This window comes from Leptosomus discolor, chromosome 5 (genome assembly GCF_034619465.1).
Source record: "Leptosomus discolor isolate bLepDis1 chromosome 5, bLepDis1.hap2, whole genome shotgun sequence".
Lineage (NCBI taxonomy): Eukaryota > Metazoa > Chordata > Aves > Leptosomiformes > Leptosomidae > Leptosomus > Leptosomus discolor.
The window spans coordinates 64,571,590-64,594,703 of NC_141395.1; the positions used below are offsets into that span (position 1 = coordinate 64,571,590).

Genomic DNA, 23,114 nt, shown 5'->3' on the forward strand with positions numbered 1-23,114 from the left:
TTCCAAAATCACCATTTTGCGTAAAAGCAGTTAGAAGTTGAAACCACCTTGTTCTAGGAACACATAAATAGTATAAATCAATGGTACTAGCAAATGCATATAATAATTTTTCCAAACCTAGCACAATTTTTTGGCTTCTTTTAACAATAACCAAATACAAATTTTATCATGATAGTATTTTCTTAGAGGTTTTCAGTTGCTAGAGGAAGTTCCATTGCCTATAAAGGAACAGGCTGGAGCAGTTTCATTAAGTACAAAACATTTACTTAAGTTTACAATGAGGGTAATAATGGCAATTTCTCTATCTTCACGAGATTAAAATTGGTATTGTTTCTAAACAGAGGCATCTTTTGTTTAATATTCTTTTGTTACAATTCTGAAACAAAATAGAATCACATTATTACAGAAATATATGCTTCCTTTAACTGTAAAAGAGGTCACTGTAACCTTCTATCTTGCTGAACTAAAAGTTTGTGCAAAATGGGAACTCTGAGGTTGTATGTAATGTAAAGCCTGGTCACTACCTGGAACTAGTGTTCTTCAGTATAACCCTGTACAATCATTCTCCTGAAGTACTTTAATGGTTCAGGCTGCGCTATCTGCGTATCTCTAGAATGTAAAGAGTACCAAAGAGGACATTAAGGTTATTCACTGTAACTAAATTTCACTGGAGTGTCCACTAAACTGTCTCAGTCTGGACAGCAAGTTAACCATGAGCCAGCAATGTGCCCTTGTAGTCAAGAAGGCCAATGGTGTCCTGGGGTGCATTAAGAAGAGTGTGGCCATCAGGTCGAGGGAGATTCTCCTCTCCCTCTACTCTGCCCCGGTGAGGCCACATCTGCAGTACTGTGTTCAGTTCTGGGCTCCACAGTTCAAGGCAAGGAACTACTGGAGAGAGTCCAGTGGAAGACTATGAGGATGATTAGGGGACTGCAGCATCTCTGTCCTGAGGAAGGGCTGAGAGACCTGGATCTGTTTAGCCTGGAGAAGAGAAGACTGAGAGGCGACCTTATCAACCAACACTTATAAATATCTAAAGGGTGAGTGTAAAGAAGATGGGGCCAGGCTCTTTTCAGTGGTGCTCAGTGACAGAACAGGAGGCAACAGGCACAAGCTGGAGCACAGGAAGTTCCTTCTGAACACGAGCAAAAACTTCTTTACATTAAGGGTGACAGAGCACTGGAACAGGCTGCCCAGGGAGGCTGTGGAGCCTCCTTCTCTGGAGGTATTCAAAACCTGCCTGGACGTGATCCTGTGCAACCTGGTGTAGGTGAACCTGCTTAAGCAGAGGGGTTGGACTAGATGATCTCCAGAGGTCCCTTCCCACCCCTACCATGCTGTGATTATGAGATGATATTTTCTGAGGTACCCTGAACTTAGATATGATGATACAAAGATGTTAACTCAAACTGTTATGTCCTTGTTCCGGACTACTTTCTGCCAATGTCTGCATTCATGATACTTTCCTGATGTGGTCTTGATGTAGTTTATTTCTCTGATAAGTTCACTGAGAGAATATTTGCATATTAGTAGCTTCTTTCTTATCTACTTAATCTTTCATTTACACACATTAGCAGTTACTTTTTATGTTTACAGTGGGACTGGTTCTTTCATTTAATCCTACCCACGGTCTATTTAAACCTTCCCAAAAAGACTCTCTAGGGAATAAATGGAAAGTACATGAAGTTGGACAGTCAAAAGGTATTTTATTTCAAGCTATACCATTAACAGCAATATAAAAAAAAAACCTAAAACATTAACCTTCAACTTCACAAAATATCTCCCAGGCAATATTTTCAGATTATATAATTTTTAATTCATTAGATAGTAAGTTGAGAAAGTCAACATCATCTAATGAAAAATGACATTAGATGATGTTGCCTTTTACATTTTGCTGTCTTCTCTAAAGTTGTTTAAAGACTTTCTTTCTCTGTGCGCTTGAATTAAATTCTTGTGTGTTTTGGAATCTATAATTTTCTGAATTTAATGTTTCCAACTTTATTATTAAGTGTCATAACTTTGTTTTTAACTGAGGGCAGATCAGCTCTGGAAACAATGTTTAAAGGACACCTGTCTTTTATAGTATTAGATTCAAGAACTAAGAATGAACAAATATAATAGCCCATCTAAATGAAAGGCAAATGTCAATACACTATGAAAAATGTATTTTTAATGTATTACACATTGAAAGCTAGGTGTAGGTTATGTCAACCTGTCTTTATAAACTTTTGTAGACACAGTGGTAAGCAAGCACTGTGCCAGACAGTCTATCTGTATGATGATCTTAGCATTCATTGTTTCTATGAGAGGAAGTACTTTATCTAAAACTTATTTAATTTTTCTAGAAGTCAACAAAGTACTATTCCAGAACTTCCTGGGTTTTTTTTTTATTATATATTTATTCACTGAACTACATCTTAACAAAAGAAAGAGAAGGTACGGTTTCATTAGTGGCTGTTTTTAAAATAAGAGATATTAAATAATCATAGAATCATAGAATCATTTGGCTTGGAATGGACCTTTAAAGATCATCTAGTCCAACCCCCCCCTGCAGGGAGCAGGACCATCAGCGACATCAGGTTGCTCATTGCCCTGTTCAATCTGACGTTGAATGTTTCCAGTGATGGGACATCTACAACTTCTCTGGGCAACCTGTTCCCGTGCTTCACTCCCCTCATTATAAAAAATTTCCTCCTTATATCTAGTTTGAAGATATATTTCAATAACCACAATTAAATATTAAATAACTGCTGAAATTTTCCTTTGCATTAGTATCGTATAGATCCCATTTTAAGGAAAGCACCACTGGAATTCACCATTTAGAAAATGTTTTCCATAGATACAAAAATGGAAACCAAGACCTTGCTTACAGCAAAACAATAAGAAAAAACCCAAACAAGCTGTAATTTAAAAAAAAAAATAAAAATTGAACTATGAATTTCTGAAGAAAGTCTGAAACTTCTGGGAGACAGTCCTTACTTCACCTAAATGTACAGTAAAACTGAATCTTAAAATGACATTTTGCATGCCAGTGATTTTTTTGTTATTTCTGAGCAAACTAAGCAAATACAATCATTTAAGATTTTGGTATTTAAATCAGAATGCATCTTGGAAGTCTTTGGAACAAAAACCACATAGCTATTTTGGGCACCACAGCCATAAGCCAAAGGACTCTCTTTTGGCAGAGATATATTCAAATTTATAATTTGTCAGAATGTCTTCAGTATAGAAGAATGTCTAATTTTCATCATGAATTCAAATAGTTGAATCAATATTTAGCTCTTTGTAATTTTCCTATTGCTATTACCTTTGAAATTAAGATGTTCTTAAAATTGTGTTACAGTAGAGACTGAAGGAATCTAAACAACCAAAGCAGTCCCACAGGTAAGAACAATTGACAACTACATAGTTTTGAGCATTAATAATCAGGGGATTCAAGAAAGTTTGGAGTGTGAAGAACTAATAAACCAAATCTAGAACATGCTATAACAATACACCCCTGGAATTATCCCTACCTTTTGTTCATCCATCAAAACTATATTTATTTTTATAAGACTTTGATAAACCATGATGATGTTGGAGTCATATGTAGAGTAAGCCTTGTACAGTTTTGATTTACAGGCACAGAAACAACATAAGTGAATATATTACAAGTTTGGAAAAAAAATAATGAAATTCAGAGTCTACTGAACTACAACAGACAATTTTGAAATCTTTGGACTCCAAGTCAAGGTTTGCACACTCTACTTTAGTCTATTAGCAGCTCATATTCCCCAAAAAATTATCATTATTGAAAATCAATACAAAATAAGTTCATGCCTGATACTTGGCCAATAAATAATTATAATAAGCAGTCTTGCTACTCTATGTACAGCAGGTGTTTGTTCATTAAGGGTGGAAATTTTAAGTATTAAGTAAATGGATGCAGGCAGTTAAGAAAACAAGTGCACGCATATTTACACATGTACTAAGGACAGAATGACAGGTGAGCACCTACATCTAATCTGTTCAATAATATCATTAACTCAGTATTGAGAATGATTAAAACTGCTAGCACTGCTTTATAATAAAGTAATTATTTTTCAGTTGAAAAAAATATTTTTAAACCATCAATATTAAATAAGGTCAGTATGATACAATATATTCACTATAAGGCCTATTCCTAGAGCTCTATCATTTCTTTTACTTTTTTCCTTAAAAAGGAAACACCTACAGATGTTCGATTACAATTATTATCAAATACACATTTAGACATATAAGAATCACAAGAGATGAGCAATAAAGCATTTCTTTTCTGTGGTCTTCCAGCAAATAGTGTAGACAGTTCTTGTCCTCAAGATCATGCACTCAAACAACACAGGAAGGCATAGTAAGGAGTAAGAAGAGAGAAAATAACAGTGATGTGGTAAGTAGAATAGCCACAGACACCAGGTCAGCACTGTAATGTGTTTTCAAATACCTGTCTGCAGACATGCTGGGGTGGGTGTGATGGTGGTGTATGCACGCATGTATATGAAAATAGGTTGCAGATTTTATTTCATAACAGCTAAGGTCAAGTTAAGTTGATTAAAGGCAAGACAGTATCTGAAAGATATACAAGTGCTTCTAGGAGTTGCAGTCTCTGGCTAGTTCATCCCTGCAACGTTTGCCCAAGACAAGACTACCACAGATAGCAAAGCAGGAAGAATGCCTTTGTGGAGCTGATGTTCTTACAGTTGCAGTGGCCACTCTACACCACTCTGGTCTCAAGAGCTCTTGTCTGATTATTTTAGGATACCTTGTTTTACCCCCCTCTCCTTTCAGACACTCCCTTCAGGCAGTTCTGCTTTGGAGAGAAACACAGTATCTCCTAATGATGTGACTCAGTGTAATACTACTCCAACTGGCCTATTCAATATTCTTCTGCTTGCACTTCCTTGGAGTGGTCCATTTTCCTGCTTTTCTGCACCATCAAACTTGAAGACCCTATTTAACAGGTTACCTACCACAACCATTAGTGAATTTCATGTCAGCAGCTGCTGTCCTCTGAGACAAAATCTTCCATGATTCTGCATTATCATATCACATTTGACTGCATTAAAGAACATCCTGGAAATAAGCATCATTACAGTATTTACTAAACTAGCCAGATGAGAAGCCCCATGATTATTTATAACTCTACCTCTACATCAGGTTTTAGAAGTGGTATTTTAGATATTTTCTAGATCAATAATAATAATTATTAGAGTTGCCCTAGAAAAGATAACTGGAAGGCTACTATCTACTAGAGACTTTTGTAATTTCTTATTACTTTTCATCATGATGCAGTTAACCAAGTTAAATGCTTTCAAAATCCATTTAATATGAGCTATTTTAAACAGAATAGCATTAGAGACAGTATTTCCAAAAAGAAATGGTATGTTATAATCTTTACTAATGAAAATTTTTTTCTAAAATAATGAAGACTGCCAAAGAAATTAGTCTACAAGCTTCTTACTCTTTCTTGTTGCACCCTACTTTAGCGATTGCATAATTTTACCTGATCTATAAATTTACTAGGTCATCTGCCTGATGTTTTGTACGAATGGGCATATGAACTTCAACCAAATCCTCCAAACTTACCAATTTTCAAATTTTATGGCAAAGCTAATAGTGTCATTTACATTGATTTTCTTGCTTTTTCTGTCGTGGATCATCAAATTGTAACTTATATGTCCTTGAGAGGAAAAGGATGAGAAGTATTATACTAACAACTACAGAGGTAAGATTTTGGTAATGTCCGTCGGAGCTTTATAAAGAATAATTTGGCAGATGTGCAGTACTTGTATGCATTTGATCTTCAAAGAAAGTTCCTAGAGCAGTGTGATTCTTTACATCAGAATTTCAACATTTAGGAAAACATTTGATTTTTTGTGCATACCTATACAGACTGGTGGATTGGGCTGCCAGAAGTACCGATTTTCTACCTGAATGCAAGTTATTCTCTCATCTCCTTGCAGTTCATAGCCAGGGTCACACTGAAAAATGACAGTGTCTCCAGGCTCTCTTCCATCCCCATTTCTAGTTCCATTCATGGGGACACCAGGATCACGGCAGGCGGTAGCTACAGAACCTAACAGAGAAGGGAAAAAATAAAATAATTGTTTTTAAAAGTCAGCTTTTCCATACATTTTTGCCCCATTACATTTTTCTAATCAGGAAGCTCTGCAAATCCAAAATTTCCTACTCACTTCTAAAATTTTGAGAAATAATTCAAAATTCTGCCGCTGTTATACCATTAATTTTTGCCACCTACTTTAATTATTGAAAGTGTTTAATTTGTCATTTGATCTTTTCTTGGGAAAAAAAATCTGTGGAGCATTGTGGTATGTAAAAAGGAAAGTAGGAGATTTCCTAGTACCCTGGACACTCAGCACTTCTAACATAGAGATATTTTTAATATGAATAACGGAAAGAATGGATTAAGAACCTCTGGTTGTCCAATAAGCTATGCTTGTACACATCTTCAGTTCTCCAAAATTCTATGGTTCTTAAACATATCTACGGTTTAACATTTAGTAATGAATTTGGAAGTGAATTTCATTAATCACTCATATCTATATCCTTGCACATGACATATCTACTATGCTAGGCTTTTGCAATAATATTAAAGAAATCATCTACACGGAAAATACACATGGACTTAGTATGAGAGAATATACATCTACACATAAAGCATAAGCACAGATTATTACTAAGACCGCACATCCAATCACAATGACTACAAGAGAAGTAGGAGACTAATAGATATTTTCCCCAGATTTGACATATTGAGATCAACATATTATTTAACATATTATGTACGAAAAAATGTAAGCTTATGTGAAAAGTGAGCACATCAGTGTTTATATAAGTAAATAGTACTTCCTACTTACATTATAGAACTGCAACATGTTATATGTATTACAAATAAATAAAGAATGTCAGAGTTGCCTGTGGAACTAGTCCCACTGACCTCAGCAATCTGTGTAACATAAACACAAAGTGGCAGTACTAAGATTTAATTCAGATGCCCTTTTACTGGGCAGCTAACACCAGCAGACACCAATGTATTCATCTGAAATATGCATGGTTTATATATTTACTATGTTTTTGAAGAAGAAAGCTTGGTCTAGATAGGTTATTTCCCTGAAAAAAAAAAAACAAGTATCTTGCTTTCTAAGACATACTTAAAAAAAAAATAAAAGAATTAGCTCCATAAAATAAGAGGCTTTTTGTGGGGTTGTTTTTCCACATAAGAAATCCTGAGCACAGGGGAAAAAAACACCCAACCCCCTCCCCCACCCCACCAAAAAAAATCAGGTATGACCAGAAGTTAGGGAAATTTTTCCTCCTTATTCCTCAAAGATCTAATAAATATTTCTTTAAAATATCAACTACTGCATAATAAACGTTTTAGACATAATGATCAGGACTCCTGTTTATATCTTTAAATAAGCTGCTCATTCTTAATTTAGAAAAAAACCCTACTAAATATGGAATTACTAAATTTCACTGTACTATACTAACAGATTTTGCAAATGCTGTGTGCAAGAGAATAAGATACTGGAGCTAGATCACACAGGAGTGAAATTTCATCAAATATGAAAAATTGATGCTGATCAGAAGTAAGAAAGAAATCCTTAAGGTAAACTTAGACTGAAGCAAGTAGTAAAACCAGTCATATATTAATCTCCATTCCTCCCTGCTGAAAACACAGAACGCACTGTATCTTTTGATTAGTGTTGGCCAGTCAGAGGATTCTGTATTGGAGAGAAACTGTTCTGCTCACCTAAATACTACCTGCCTCAAATCTTGCCATAAACAAGAGTAACACTCCTGTGCCTTATTTAAAGCATGCTGAAATCAGTTCTAGAAGAATGGGGGCTGATACTTACACAGAATTTGTAATCAGTCTTGAAGTGCTCAAGACAGAAATTTGTTGCTATAAAATTTATTAGCTGTACATCATATCGTTCTTATTAGATTGTATCGTTCTGCAAAAGAATTGCGTATGTCTGAAAAAGAAGGTAATGGGCCACCCAGATCTATTTGGAATTCCTGATACAAACTGTTTGGATTTTTTTAATCACTTAAGAATAATTATGCAAATTAATTTTATGATTTGAGATATATATGCCAAACCAATAATCTTTTCCTTATTTGCCATGTATGCCTTCTTGCATACTTGCGTGTTTGTTCAAACTTCTTGCTCTTTTGGCTCTGTAGCCAAATTGATGAAAAATGGATTAGATAAGTGGACTATGAAATGGATGGAAAACAGGCTGGTCTGCCAAGCTGAAAGACTGCCTGTGATCCAAAACCCAAGTGGCAGCTGATTATCAGCAGTGTCCCTCAGGGGTGGATGTCGACTTCAATATTGTTCAACACCTTCATTCAACATGAGACTGAGTAAACTCTTGGCAAGCTTACAGACACTGGAGGATCAGCTGAAATTCTCTAGTGCAGTGATGCTATTTAGGGAAATCTCAGTAGGCTGGAGAAAAGGCCTGAAAAAACTTTAGGAATTTCAAGAAAGTAAACGTAAAATCCTGCATCTGGGAGAAATCAATCTCAACAAACAACCTGTTAGAATGCAGCTTTGCAGAAAAGGAATAGAGAAGACCAAAACTCTTATTGGAAGTGTGCAGCAAAAGTACAAACACAGCATTTAGAAGTTGCAACAAGCAAAACTCCAACTGTATAAAAGAAAAAAAATTATTCACTACAAGGGTGTTGAAACACCAGAATTTTTTTTATGTTGTGTTATGTCCAACCTCAGAGGTATTCAATGCCCTAAGCAGCCTGATATGTTTGACTCTTTTGTGACCAGGGAATTGGACTAGAGGTCTCCAGAGGTTCTTCCCTACCTAAACTATTCTATGACCGTTTTTTAACCTTGTAAATTCATATTAAATACACACAGACTTCATATAAAAATAAAAAGACTGGTTTAAGACTGAGTTTTATGTTACAGTGCTAGAATGGAAGAGACAGGTTCTCTGCTCCCACAGTGGAAGTAGGTAAATCTGGACTATTAAATTTGGATTTTTTGCTTTTAAGTACCTAATCTCTAAAGGTTTAATCCTTATTTTTCAGAGTTTGTTCGGCAATTTGCAAGGCCTTACTAAGAGTATCAAATCTAATTGAAGGATTTATGAAACAGACTGACAGAAAATTCTACTATTTTAGAACCAACTATGAATGTCATATAGAAATTCTCAATAGGTTGATAAAAAAATAAATAATGTATTCTTCATGAATAAAATGTAAGAAAGGGAAAGAACCTAGCATGCTATTAAAAGCACTAGGATTCATGAAATGATATATTTATTTTTACTTTCTCATAATTAAATAATAATTTTTTTTTAATGTGTCTAAAATCTGTGGGAGAATTTTCTTCTAAATAAGTTCTCTGTTAAGGAGACATTTTAAGACAGAGAGAAAAAAACCTTCCATAGTATTGCTACTACATGATATGCAATTTATTTATTCACATAGTTGTGTGGCTTTATCTTTAATATCATCATCAGGATAACAAACCATTGATGATTTCTTAGTGCAAGTACACTTCGGAGCTACAAAGCTGCTATCTTAGAATAGTTACTATAATTTGTCCTACAGTCTTTGGGAATGTGATTGGTAAAAAATAGGTAAAAACCTTGGATAGGTATGCATACTGGACAAGTCAAACAGAGATAAGAGAACAGAGATTTTGACATCTTAGATCTCTTTCTCTAATTTTTTTAATTTATATCTATATAAAAATCTCCAATATTTTGTTGTTATTGTTGAGAGTGGGCACTCCAATCAGTTTTGTATCTCTCACCTTTTTTTTCAAAATATTCATATACCTCTAAAAAGCATTTTGACAAATGTAACTAACAGATTGAGATACAAAATTTCAGCTGTTATTTTAATTCAATTGTCATTCTAAGTGGTGTTAGAGGCTTAGATATATGAATGGTGGTAGAGGTTTAGATATTTATTTATTTACTTAATTAGTGACTTATTTATTTTTCACACCTGTTCCCATATTTTGTTGCGGAAATAACTGAACATTACAGAATTTAAAAAAAACCCCACCATTTTTATCTTCATTTTCTTCCTTCTAATTTATTTTATAAAAGAATACACTAGAAGAATGTATCAAAACACAGTTCCATACTTATAGTGAGTTTAAAACATAAATAAATTATTCTTTTACACTATTTCTGAAAAACACGTATGTTCCTTTGTAAGCATGTGTCTAAATTCAACTTGCTTAATTAGAAATGGGATTCATCTAACTTAATTTTGGCCATGTGAAAGTTAGGTGTCTTATTAATAGTTTTGTTTCCCAGATAGAGTCAATATCATAAGTGAGAAACATTTGCTTCTGTCTCAGACAATTAACATTCTCATGTTAGAATTGCCAAAGGATCCACAAGTGAGACTTAGTATCTCAGATGCCCATTCAACCTATTCTCTAATGTAGACTTTGAATATGAGACCACCAATTCTCCAGAAAACCTGTGCCAATGCACAGGCACAAGTAATACTTACTCTTGAGAGTTACTTATCTTATCCCATTCCTGCTATGTGACTTGAAGGAAGTAGGGCAGAATCTTGGCTTAGAGTTTAGGCAGCTAAGTCATGTAAAAAATTCCAGACACACACACACACACATGTTTGGATTTGTCCTAAGAGCACTCATATGAACAGATTTATATGTTCTGAGCAATTAAGATGAAAGGAGGGAGTATCTTAAACCATCACTTGACTAGCTGTAGGTGACTGCACAAATGCTCCTACAGACCTGCAGAAGCCGTTAAACCAGCATTCAACGACATCCAGAAAGAGTTTAAATACAGATCTGTCTACAAATGTCCTTGATGTGGGGTACAAAAAATTTTGATACATCTTTTTAATCATAAGGCATTGAAATACATTTAAACAGTAAATCAGATAATTAAATTATTGTAAATTGATCGTTCCTGCCTTAAAAATAGTAACTGACTGCCAGAGTCGAAGGTTTCTGATGGTTCGTAAGCCCAGGCAAATTGATATGTGGCTGTAATGTCCTAAGATGACAGCTCCATTTTCATGCAGGAAAGATACTCTGAAACATGGCATTAAAAGTGTGACAGGGCAGTAATTGACTCCACTGATGCTGAGATCAGTATAATAAATGTCTTGGGATTTCTTGCTGTTAACAGCGATTTCTAAATTTAGTTTTCTAATGCATGCCAAGTCTAATATCAGCACAGAGTCTGAATCCCAACCCTGAGACAAAATTACTTCTTCATTTTGATTAATTTGTGCATGTCTTCCAGACAGAAAAGAAAGGAGAATTTTATTTGTTTATTTAAGAATTAGGGGGGGGGGGGGGAAATAATTTCTTTTTTCCTTTTTTTTTCCCCCCAGAGCACAAAATCAGGCAGAAGCTCTAAATTTTCCAAATTTCAAGCTCTTCATAACACACATCATGTCAAAAAAAAATTATTCTTAATTTATTTAAATCAACATGTTGTTCTAAACTCCTATCACTTTAAATAAAGGCTTTCTATAGTTGTTGGTCATTCAAACTTGCATCAGCCTGAAACAATCCTGATAGACTGCACCTTCAAAATTCAAGCTGTCCCAGACTCCATGTAGCACCTTTACCCATATGGACACTGCAGTCTCCCTGCATCTCTAATACTGTCTGTTTGAGAATCAAGTCAGCCTGATATTTGCTATCTCAAATGCAACCTTCTATACAACTTTTTCAGAAAAAGAAAGAATAAAATAACCACAGTGTTTTTAATCAGTCTTCTACCAACAGAAGCACTGCTGAGATAATTGGTTTTTGTTGTCTATTTTTAATTTCAGTTTCTACTGTAGATCTAACAGAGATTGAGGAGCATAGCCATTAAATTTCTTAAGTAAATTCTAAACATAGACTCAGTTTGTTGATTTTGCATGACTTTCTAGATTCCATCTAAGTTTGTCAGTTATTGTTTGAAGATTAAAATGGGAAAATATTAAGAATAAAGCACAGAATCAGAATTTCAGCTGGGACAATGCACCCCTTCAACAAAAAGTTTAATATTTTGCACAATCAGGGTTTTCTAGGTTGTCTAGGCAAGTTCTCTGTTTACCTAACTCTTAGCTCATCATCTTAGGCACTTAACTTTGGGTTTCATTCCCCTCAGATTCTGCAACAGTAAATAAGTTATGTCGGGGTTGTTTTGCATGGGCAAAAAAACATCCAACCAATGAAACAATGCCCAAACACAGAAATCAGAGAACTGGGGCAGACCACAGTTCAAGTCTCTCCTGTCTAATTTGAAGCAGAAGATAGAATAAGTATTGATGTGACTTCTCACATAGACCTTCCTGAATAGTTCAAGAGTCAATAGCTCTGAATTCACAGGGACTGCAATGTGGGCAGAACACAAAAAGGGGTGTGTAACACAAAGTTTGAAAGTCCTGACAGCCCAGCTGTCCTGTGTACTCTTTGCATGCATGTAATTGTCAAACATAGGTTGTGTACACTGTACCGGTGCTGGTACTGCTGCACGCGTCATGCAGAAGGGGAAGAGGAGCCACGGCAGCAAGGACTGCTGGCTCCCTATGTTCCTGGTTGCCCAGGGCTGAGGAGAATGCAGGGAGGTGCAATTCCATGCCTGTAAGCCCCTCAATTTAGAAAATAACACAACACTACAACACTGCCCCCCCCTGCCCCCCCTCCAAAAAAAAAAAAAGGGGGAAAAATACCCAAGTCAAGGCTAACAAAATGGCAGGCTCTCCTGCCAGGCATTGCTCAGGCGGCCAGCTTCCCCTGCGCACCCAGAGCTGCTGTCCCCCTGGTTCCTATGCCTTCCCTGCTGCTCTCCCACCTGCCTGTGTGCCTCCTCCCCATCATGTAATGCATACTACAGGCACAGAAAGAATGAGCTCAAGGGACCTCCCATGAGAGACTGCTCGCTGCCAGGAGCTTCGGGCACCCTGCAGCACTGTGCAGAGCCCCACCAGTGTTCACAGGCTTTGTGGAGCTTGCCGGGTGGCAGGAGGACCAGCAGAATCTGCCATCCCACGCAGAGTTGTCCCCACACAGAGTTGTCCTAGACCCCTTCTGGGCAGAGGGTAAGTGCGTTCCCAGATGAGGCTGCTCAGGGCCAGTAGGGCCTGTTTAGTGCACTCAGGACCCTGACATAGGGAAAGATTGTTTTCTTTAAGAAACTTTGAAAGAAAACACAAGCAGATTAAGGGTTAAACCGCTGGAAAAAGATGAGTTTTAAAAACTGAATTTACTGCATTTGCTGCTCATAGAAAGACTTAAATAATTACTTAAATTTCTGTGCATGGAGTTGTCTTCAAAGATTTTACTCTTAGCTATCAAAACACTTTAATAATTTCATTTGATATGTAGGACAGGTATTAGTCATTTTAGGTGAAAAACCCAAAACAAAACAGTAAATTTGGTGAAGCCCTTGAAAAAAAAAAGAAAAAAATATCTATCTGGTTTGTGTTTGCATCTTTCTCCTGCCACATATTCATGGTTTTTTGGTTAAACTCTTGTATGTATTTGGTGTATATTTGACCTCACTAAGATATTCACTCCATACATAGTTTAATCAGTGTAGATTCACCTGTGAGATTTTCCAAGTAGGTTGAACAATAGAGGTAGTTCTGAAAGACATCACAAATTCTTGGTTACCATAGATGCCAAGTGCCATGTTATTAAAAATTCATCATTTTGGTTTTGCTTTGTATTGCACACGATTCTTTATGAAATCTGGAGATTTATCTGTGTTTCCAACAGTAACAGTTTATACGACCAATAATGATAAGTTTTAGAATGTTTATCTGATAACTCAAGATGGAAAACACAGACTACTTGGCCAACTGCATACTTAAATACTATGTCATTACATTATTGTACTAAATATTATTTCATTGTACAAGTCAGACAATTTGGATTATTTTATGAATTTACTGATTATCAATCAAAATTATTTAGTAGCAATTGTTAACTGAACATCTTTTTAAAGTGTTTACATTGTAACCTGGTGTAGTCTCACATCTTTGTTTTGTGCGGGGAACAGTGGAGATCAAGTTCTTTCCTAAAGAACTTTATTTGATTTTACTGTCAGATACATTTTAGTTCTTAGGGAGATAACAGACACACGTTTAATGAGACAACGTAATATTTTTTTTAATTATTGCTTTTGTTGTTGTCAAGGTACATTGGTTGTTAAAATGCATTTTGTTAAAATCATCTGAAGTACTGCACTGCTCTTACCATGTTTTATTGAACAATCATATGAGTTATTTTTTCCCAGGTCATAAGTAGACCTCTTTTTACAAACTCTTCTGTTCTGAACATCTCCTATCCCTTAAGCATTTGCTCATAGCTTTGTCACTAAGTACAAAACCCGGCCCCAAATAAATTAATTGACATATGGTTTCAGATAATTGCTGAAACTCAGCATAAAAAGGATACTGTGACAATATGTAATCATGCTGGCAATGCATTCCAGCTGGGGAGAAGTGTTTTGAAAAATCTTAATTTCATTTAGATTGCATGATTTGGGGTTTGGGCTTTTTTGGAACTATAGGGATTTTTAAGCTTTTTGTACCAAATCTATCCCTATTTTAGATGGCATATTTCTTTATGTGTGCATATGAATTTAAGAAGATAGAAATAGATTCTCAGAAAGAAGCAATCACAAGGATCTTGGACCACACACAAGGGCTACTCACTGAAAAATCTTACCAATGATCACCCATTTTTTAATACCATTTCTACTGAAAAGATCATTAAGATGATCTGAGTGAAAATACATCTGTTTAATTTGATTCTTTATAAAATAGTGTGCAACATGTTCTGTTGCAGCTCTTGAGGACACAGTGCAAGAGAGAACAGCACTGCTGGTTCGCCCTTGATTTTGCACTCTGGATGAACTGAAATCCTCTGAAGAGAGGAGGAGATTGCTCCTACCTTAAAAGTTAAATTTTCTGTTTTGTCTTTTAGTATCACAAATTGTATATATGCATTATAACCTTCAGTTTCAAAACCCTATTAATATTATGGGAGTTCTTAAAGATAGGGCCAAATTTGAGGCTCCTGACACCTGGTAAAGTAAAAAGGTGTTTAATCAGTCTGAAGTATTCAGCTTTTGTTGACTTTCCGCTTTAATTTTTTTGGTATTATAATTGAAGAGTTTGGCATTGATACAGAATTGGGCTCATTATTTGGTAACATTCTGTCCATATACTTGAAAGTTATTACTCTGATCTTTGTTAAGATAACTAAAATTTTTGATTTAGGAAAGCATTATACTATGGGCACTTGCAAAAAGTTACAGAACACTGTCAGAAACCTTCTGTTTTCTTTACTGATTATACCTTCCCAAACCAACAATGGGAATGTAAAGAATAAAGATCCGATTCTTATTTTCATCTTCTTGCAAGGTTTTAAAATTCCGCTATGTAAATTAATTATATCTCAGACTGCATGTCTGAATACACATCCAGCCAGTAACTGAAGCTACCAGTCCATAAATAATGTTTTCCACAGTCATATACAGAAGACTGAAAGATAAGCATTCCTTCAGTCAAATATCCTTGCTAGATCTGCCCTTTATGAAATCAGGCAGCCTACTGGAATGCTCTTAAGAAAAAAGCAATGTTTCTATGATAATAAAATAGCAGGAAAAATCTCCCTTTAATTTAACTGTGTTACGAAACACCCAACCCTAGCCAGGAATGGAGTAACACAGAAAGTAGGAACAGACAACGAGCTGACAAACTTGAAGAAACCTCCATGTTAAGAACTCTTCTCAAAACTGAAGTAAGATGTACATGGGATGCAAAAATCCATATATAGAATTTGAAAGAATTATGGCTTGAGAAAGGTGCTCTGGATTCCACTAGTGAAAGTTTCTCAAAAAGCAGCAAGATTAGTTATAGAATATGAAAAAGTTTCACTGATCAAGTGTAAATCTAGTCTGATATGACTCCAAGGAATTTTGCTTGTATATTTTGGCCATTGTCTCAAAAATATTATTTCTCTCTAAATACATTTTTCTAATACATTCATTACATTACCTTTCTTCCTTAAGGTATGGATTACATACAATAGAAAACACACTTCAATTACACTCATTGACTAGAAATGAATGATGCATAAGTGAGAGGAGGATAAGATCTTGGAGAAATAGAAGATAAATCTCAAAATATCTGTTCCTCCTGTACATTTATGCATTCTACTGTAATCTGAGTGTAGAAAAAGGATAACAGTCCTGAAGATGTATCTGTATGTGCAGGAAAGAGCCCCTTGTGTATGTGTGTGTGTGGGCACGCACTCATGCATGTGTGTGCCTGTATATATCTACAAGGGATGGCACATGAATCACAAATAAAGGAAACTACTGATGCTGAAAATGCTGAACAGAAAATCCATCTTCAAATTAGCATTAATACAATTTCAGAATTTGTCAATGAAAACAGAGAGCAGAATAACTGTGGCTTCTCATTTATTTACCATTGGAAAAAGGTTTCCCCAGTCATATCATTGAATGTCAATTCCATGCTGTTTTCTTCTGTGTTTTGTACCATATACTTGACAAGATACGGGTTTTTTTTGGAGAACACTGCAAAACCAGCTCAATACTACTCTCCTACATGCAAACCATGTTGTAAGAAGATATTTCAATGAGGTAGGGTAAACTTCACTTACATTTAAAGATGCAAAATGTTACCTTTCAGTGATTTCATCAAAATAATTCCTGTAATCCTCAGCTGATGAGTTTGCCAGTGACATTGTAGTTTGCCTATAGTTCTATGTAAGATTTTGCAAAAAAGGACTATTGAATAACCCATGTAGGATACAAATGCAGATGCTAATTTTCACAGTGAAATCTCCACAAGAGAAGGGGTTTGGCAGATGCTTCTTTATACACAGAAGACAAAAATTAGCAAGCCCTGGTCATGCGGCTTTGCTCACTTCTTGGTAGTAATGGAAATGCAAGGAAGGTAAAGCTTCATTGAGATTATACTCCTTATCCAGTAAATCCAGGCATATAATTTTGGTCCCAAAGGAGCCTAAAGAAGCAAACTGTATTATTAAGTATAGACTACTATTTGATGATCAGGCTTCCATATCCCTTCATTCTCTGATTGCTACTGTGACTAAAATCACAAAATTGCCTATATGGATACAGATCAAATCGTAATGCCCTTCTATTGATGCCACAGCTATCTGTTAGGAAGACAACTGTTATGCAAAACAGTGTAACCCATACACTTTTGACTATATTTTTAATTGACTAATACAAAATGGAAGATAACATACAAGATACTAGTTAAATCTTTGAATTATCTTAGCTGGAATAATTTCAAAGATTTCTACAAACTTACTACTATAGAAACACTTGACTGTCTTGTGCACTAATGTGATCCATAGTTAACTAAAGAATTTAATGAAAGAGATTGGATTAACTAAAGAGAAAAAACTTATGAGGAAGTTAAAGAGAAACTTCTCTGAAATTAAAAAGTAGTTTCATTTATAACATTACGATATCACATAAAGATATTTTTTGCACTTCCAAGTTTATTTTGTTTTTTAGACAGTTATAAAGATCTGCAATGGATTTTGTTTCAAGTAAAAATGACAGATCAGAATTACAAATTTTATCTGAGAAACCTAAAGTACAATGTTCAATTGTGTATTACTTTAACAGAAAACATACCAGCAGATTTCTAAGATTCAAAAAATAGATTTCATACATATGGAATTGAGATATGAACTTAAAACATTAATGGGACAAACACGACATTCCCCATTTGGAACAAAATCAGCTTGAACTCTCTGAAATGCCATGTCACAAGTCAGACAAAGTCTATTTTAAACTCTATATCTGTAAATTTAGGGCAAGTGAGTAGGCTTTACATTGATGTAAGTTACAAGGGTTTGGCCAAACCATGTTGCATGTGGTTTAAATGAAGGAAATTAAATCTTCAATATAATTAAAATAAGGGTTTTTTTATGATGACATGACCAAGAGGACTATTTATTTGTTTATCGTTTTGAAAGTACTTACAAATTAACCTGTTTCTTTCAATGCTTCCTTTACGTTTTCAGCTATTCATACCACAACTCCAGGTCTCTCTAACTACAAGTCATTACCAGGGCATTTTACATAGAAGCATTAACTCATAGTGTTTGCATGCATAAAATACACATATTCTATATGCTACTGAACTAAGAGATAATAGCTTATGAGCAGCTAATGCCATTTACAAACCTGTGACAGGTATGACATTTTTGCCATCGACAGATCCATAAACAGTTATTCTTTTTACTGATATCTGCTACTTAGAAGAAAGGCAACAGCTGATAGAAGGAAACAAATGTATTCAATGGCATCTTTCTTTTAAGCCTCTCGATGCTAAAAACAAAACAAAAACCCCACAAAAAAACCCACAGGAAAACAAACAAACAAACAAACAAAAACCAACAAGAAAACACATTCCAACACCACCCCCAGCAAAATTAAAACAAACAATCTGCTCTGAGTTTAGAAGTGTGAACATTCACAGTTATTTCTCATAGGAAAATGGTCATCCCGAAATCTCTAAATCCAAAGGACTCCTTTCAAAGTTGAAAGAAATGAGGAAATCAGAGTATGAGAACATTTAAGATGAACGTTAGTTCTGCTATGGAATAGACACAAGGAAGAATAAATCCTATCTTACTGATTTCACAAAAGTGATGAAGTTATGATAGGGACTGATCTCTATATAAGCAGTTCTGGTAAACAGCAGTGTGAGAAAGAAATCAGTTAAGTTCCCTAAATCCATTCTCAAATCACCTTCAGGTTACATATGTCAGCAGTAGAGATCCCTGTTACTAGAAAACGAGAAAAGAAAAAAATCAACGTGTTCAGTGTCAAAAAAATCTTCCTAAACGAGACTGTGGTGAATATGTCTTTGAACAAAAAAAATAACACAAAAAATCCCAAACCAAAGAACAACAAAAAAACCAGAAAAAAACCCCAACAACAAAAACAGCCAAACAAACAAAAAAAGCAAACACAGGGTGTTTAGAAGACAATGTGTCTATAAATCAGCACTAAACAACAACAACAAAAAGTTGACTTGTAAGCATTTAATAATTAAATTTAATCAGCGTAAGCAATATCATACATTATAATTCAGACTGGAAATTAACATTGTCAAACTTAGCCATCCAGGTAGATATCTGACACAACTTTTCTAGGCTTTTTCTGTAGTCTACAGAGACACATAACTCTGAAGGGCTGTTCATCCAATATTAAAATAAGGAGGGACAGCTGTAGTTTAATGGTAGAGTAAATCCAAGCATTTTATGGCATATCCTGTTATATAAGAAATTGCTGTCACATGATCACATGATACTGCTGGAGTATCTATTACAAAAAGCTCCTAAGTACTCAAAACATGCTTACAGGTTAGTTCTGCACTGGCTGCCTTATAATGCTCCATATTGTGGGCTGTTTAATTAGCCAGAAATGTAACTGCACACTTAAGCCTGAGCAGAATGCAGTCTGTGATGCTGAGTGACTCAGTAGCACAGCTATTAAAGGTGAAATAGTGGCCTATGAGAGATGAATGCAGATCCTTCCTTTCTGCATAAATGATAAATGGTATCTGAATTGTTAAAGCTAGCAGAGAGGAAACTTCCCTGTAATACCAGGCTCAAAAGCCCTTGAAATCTATGGAAATAATCTCATCAACTTCAGTAGGATCTGATCTGATATTACAGACTTTATGCATAATAAAGAACAGAAAAAGATTATTTTAAGTACACACGATTATTATCACCCAATTTTTTGCACTTTAATGTTCACACTCAACTTTTTTCAGCTGTCTGTCTCCATCTTTTCCACTTTCAGATACTACTTTCAGCTTGATCACCTGAAGCAATGTCAGCTGAAGAAAATGTTTCATTATGCTTAATACTTCTGTCTGACCCTGAGATATACAGCTCGTGTCTCTGGCAAATACATACTTGTTCCCTTCTCTTTCTCCTTCAGTTTTCTTGAAGGTCTAATTTTCTATTTTGTGCAGAATTTACTGACTAAATGAAGTCATTGTTGCTTTCACTGGTGTTTTTCCACTATGTTTTGGGATCTTTATGATTTGTCTCTGCAATTCAGAGAAAATATGCTTAACAGGTAATTCCTGCTTACACATTGCTTAAGGACTGTTGTAAACCTTTCACTCTTCTCCTAATTTAAGGGAAGAATACTGGCACCTGTTCTCTACCTACATTATTCAATCTGTTCATCCCATTTAGACTGTTCCAAAATCTTCATATTGCAATCCTACTGGTGAATCCCCAGAGGGTCTTGTTTTTCTTTTACAGGTGTATACTACTTTTTAAAATATTCTGCTTTATTACACATCTTTTTGTACTTTGTTTTTCAGGCTTTGTGTCCTCTGCTTTCTGTTGTGTGCCTTCACTGTCATCTCAAAGGAGACTGCAGAAACTGAGAAATTTTAAAGTTTATAGGAAAAGACTCAATAGTCATGGTTTGCAGATGTCCAACAAGAAAATTATATGCTACACATCAAAGGCAATATTAGACCAATGGTCTGCTCTGCCTAGTGGTGAGATGTGAAGTCATGAGCAGTGGCATTTATTTCTTTGCCTACATTAGATGTATAAAACAATCTGTATTTTCAGTAGTCCTAAATACATGATTGTAGTGGAAAGTACAGAAGCATGAGCAGGCTAAGCTCTCTTATTTCATCCCAAACCCATCATTTTCTCTTCTCCCTCTCAGAGTAATACACAACTGTACTAAATTAGAAAATTTATCCTTGTCAACCATAAAAATGTCTGCAGTATTCCTTACAAGTTCAGCATAAAATAAATAGTTTCCTTCATTTTACTTACTTATGGAAAGAGATTATGAATGTTAAAATAATGGAAATAGTTCTTCTATTTCAGATAATAAAACGCCATTTTTATTTTTTTTACTCCAAAAGGCAAACAAACAAACAAACAAAAAACCCACAAAGAAAACAGACTAATTGAGGCAATGGGCAAGAAAATATCATCCTGACCCTCTTCTTCTTCCAAACCCCTAAATATTACAAAATTATTAACAACTTTGATGCCGTGTAAAGGCTGTGTTGGGCAGCCCTAGGGAGAGACCATTCTAATAGTACCAGCTGTAATACATAACACTAATTAAATTGCAATTTTCTTTCTACTATTTATATAGTACTTCAACTTCTCTAGGTTTCCACTCCCACACCCCCCGGCCTTTAACTTGGTGAAGAATGCTATCTCACCAGTAATTTATATGACCAGATATAAATTAATTTTCTGTATATATCGGATGGTTTGGTAAAGAGTCAAATTGAAATTGTACCACATTATCAATGGTGAACATTTTTACTCATTAAATAAATGACATGCAGAATTGTGTATGAGCAGTTGATGAAAGATCAAAAACTTTAAGGAAGTGATAAGAATTTTAATCCACTTTTTAAAAACAGATTTTTAGTTTAAAGATTAAGAAAATAAAGAACAAAAAATAAAGCGTTCACAGTCTTAAAATATTTGAACATAATATATGTGTTGTCACTGAATAACATTCCTCTTGAGGTAAAAGGGCCAATAATCCAGTTAAATACTCATACTCAATTTCATGAAATGGCAAGAGGAAAGTAAAAGCAGATACCTCCCCTGTGTGAGCTTTCTGTTTGTTAATTACACTGTAGGTAAAGCACGCAGACACCATCTGTTTCACTCAGACAACATTATATGCTCAAAGAAAGTCTATGAAAGTTTGAAACAAAGTTGCACAGAATTATCTTTCTCTTTCTTCCATCTCCTCAAGTACATTTCTTTCCTCGTTAGTAATAATATGCCCATACAGTAACAGTGTAACTCAGGTTGTGTAACTATTTATACATTATTTTTTAAATCTTAGGGAAAAAAAAAATCTCTGAGATTCTAATAAGGAATATATATCCACACTGTGCAAAATCAAGTATTTGAGAGGATCACTGTGATTTTCTGAACCTGGACTGAAGAGTAAGAGAAATGCCGAGGCAGTAACACTTCATGGATCCTTTAAACTGTCATCATTAGATCTGAACAGACTGCAAGAGCATGGAGTATTAAATAAAAAAACCCCTCTCTTTTCAGCTGAAACTCTAAAACCTCTTTGCAGATAAAGCGTTGGAAGTACATCAGTAGCTGCTTTATGGCTTTACTCCCATGTCCCATCCATTTTTCCTTGCAACTCCATTCTCAGTCTACATCAATCTCTTTCCACTCACTAAATGACTACCTGAATAAGTTCAGTGCATAATGTTCTCCCCATCCCCCTTTTGGCCTCAACACTAAAGAAAGAAGCAGATATGTGAGATTCTCCCAAAGGCTGGAAGGGGGTAAGGTGGTAAATGGTAAAGATATCTTGGATATCTTCGAGATAAGGTATCTTGGAGCTAAGAAACTGAAAACTCTATTCATGGCTTCAAAAACCAGCAGATGGAGCAGAGGCACTCTTTCACTACACATTAAATATGTTTTACTTTGTCCTTTCATTTATGTACTTCATTCTTCCTTCAAATTACTGTGTGGGAACACATGTATTTGTCATACACACAGAAAGAATGAGGGTAGGGGAAAACAAGGGCTAATACAACTATCAAGCACACAAAGCATGAGTTAAATAATGTAATCATTAAGAATGTCTGTGTCAACCCATGTTGGAAACATTGCTACTGCTAAATAAAATGATGACGTTAGAACAGATCTTGCTAATCTTGAAAAGAATACATAAATTTCACTGACCGGAAAAAAAGGTCAAAATGGACCTCACCCAATGACTTCTTCTGTGTCAGCACTAAAAACGTCTAAAGGGATTTAACAGCAGTTAAATAACTGTTTAGATTTGTCACCATGTTGCCTGTAATAAGATGAAATAGTGCTAGGAGGCAAAAGGGAGAAGAATACTGCTGTTCCTGTAGTGCTATTTCCCGTTTCATCCTATACAAGCGCAGCAGGAATGAAAACTCTGCACAGATGTCTCTGAAAGCAGAAACTCTTATTGATTAGAAAAGGATGGAGCTTTTAACATTCCTAC

General features: G+C 35.2%; 1 protein-coding gene across 3 annotated transcripts in view; it reads right to left on the reverse strand.

Annotated features, from left to right (window-relative positions):
• The window catches only part of CSMD3 (CUB and Sushi multiple domains 3), a 697,991-nt gene that overhangs the window by 201,658 nt on the left and 473,219 nt on the right, over positions 1 to 23,114 (reverse strand). For all 3 annotated transcript variants that reach the window (XM_086465685.1, XM_086465684.1, XM_086465682.1), the window contains one exon: positions 5,900 to 6,091. In XM_086465685.1, the coding sequence (XP_086321811.1) occupies positions 5,900 to 6,091 (192 nt within the window). The remainder of the gene's footprint in view (positions 1 to 5,899; positions 6,092 to 23,114) is intronic.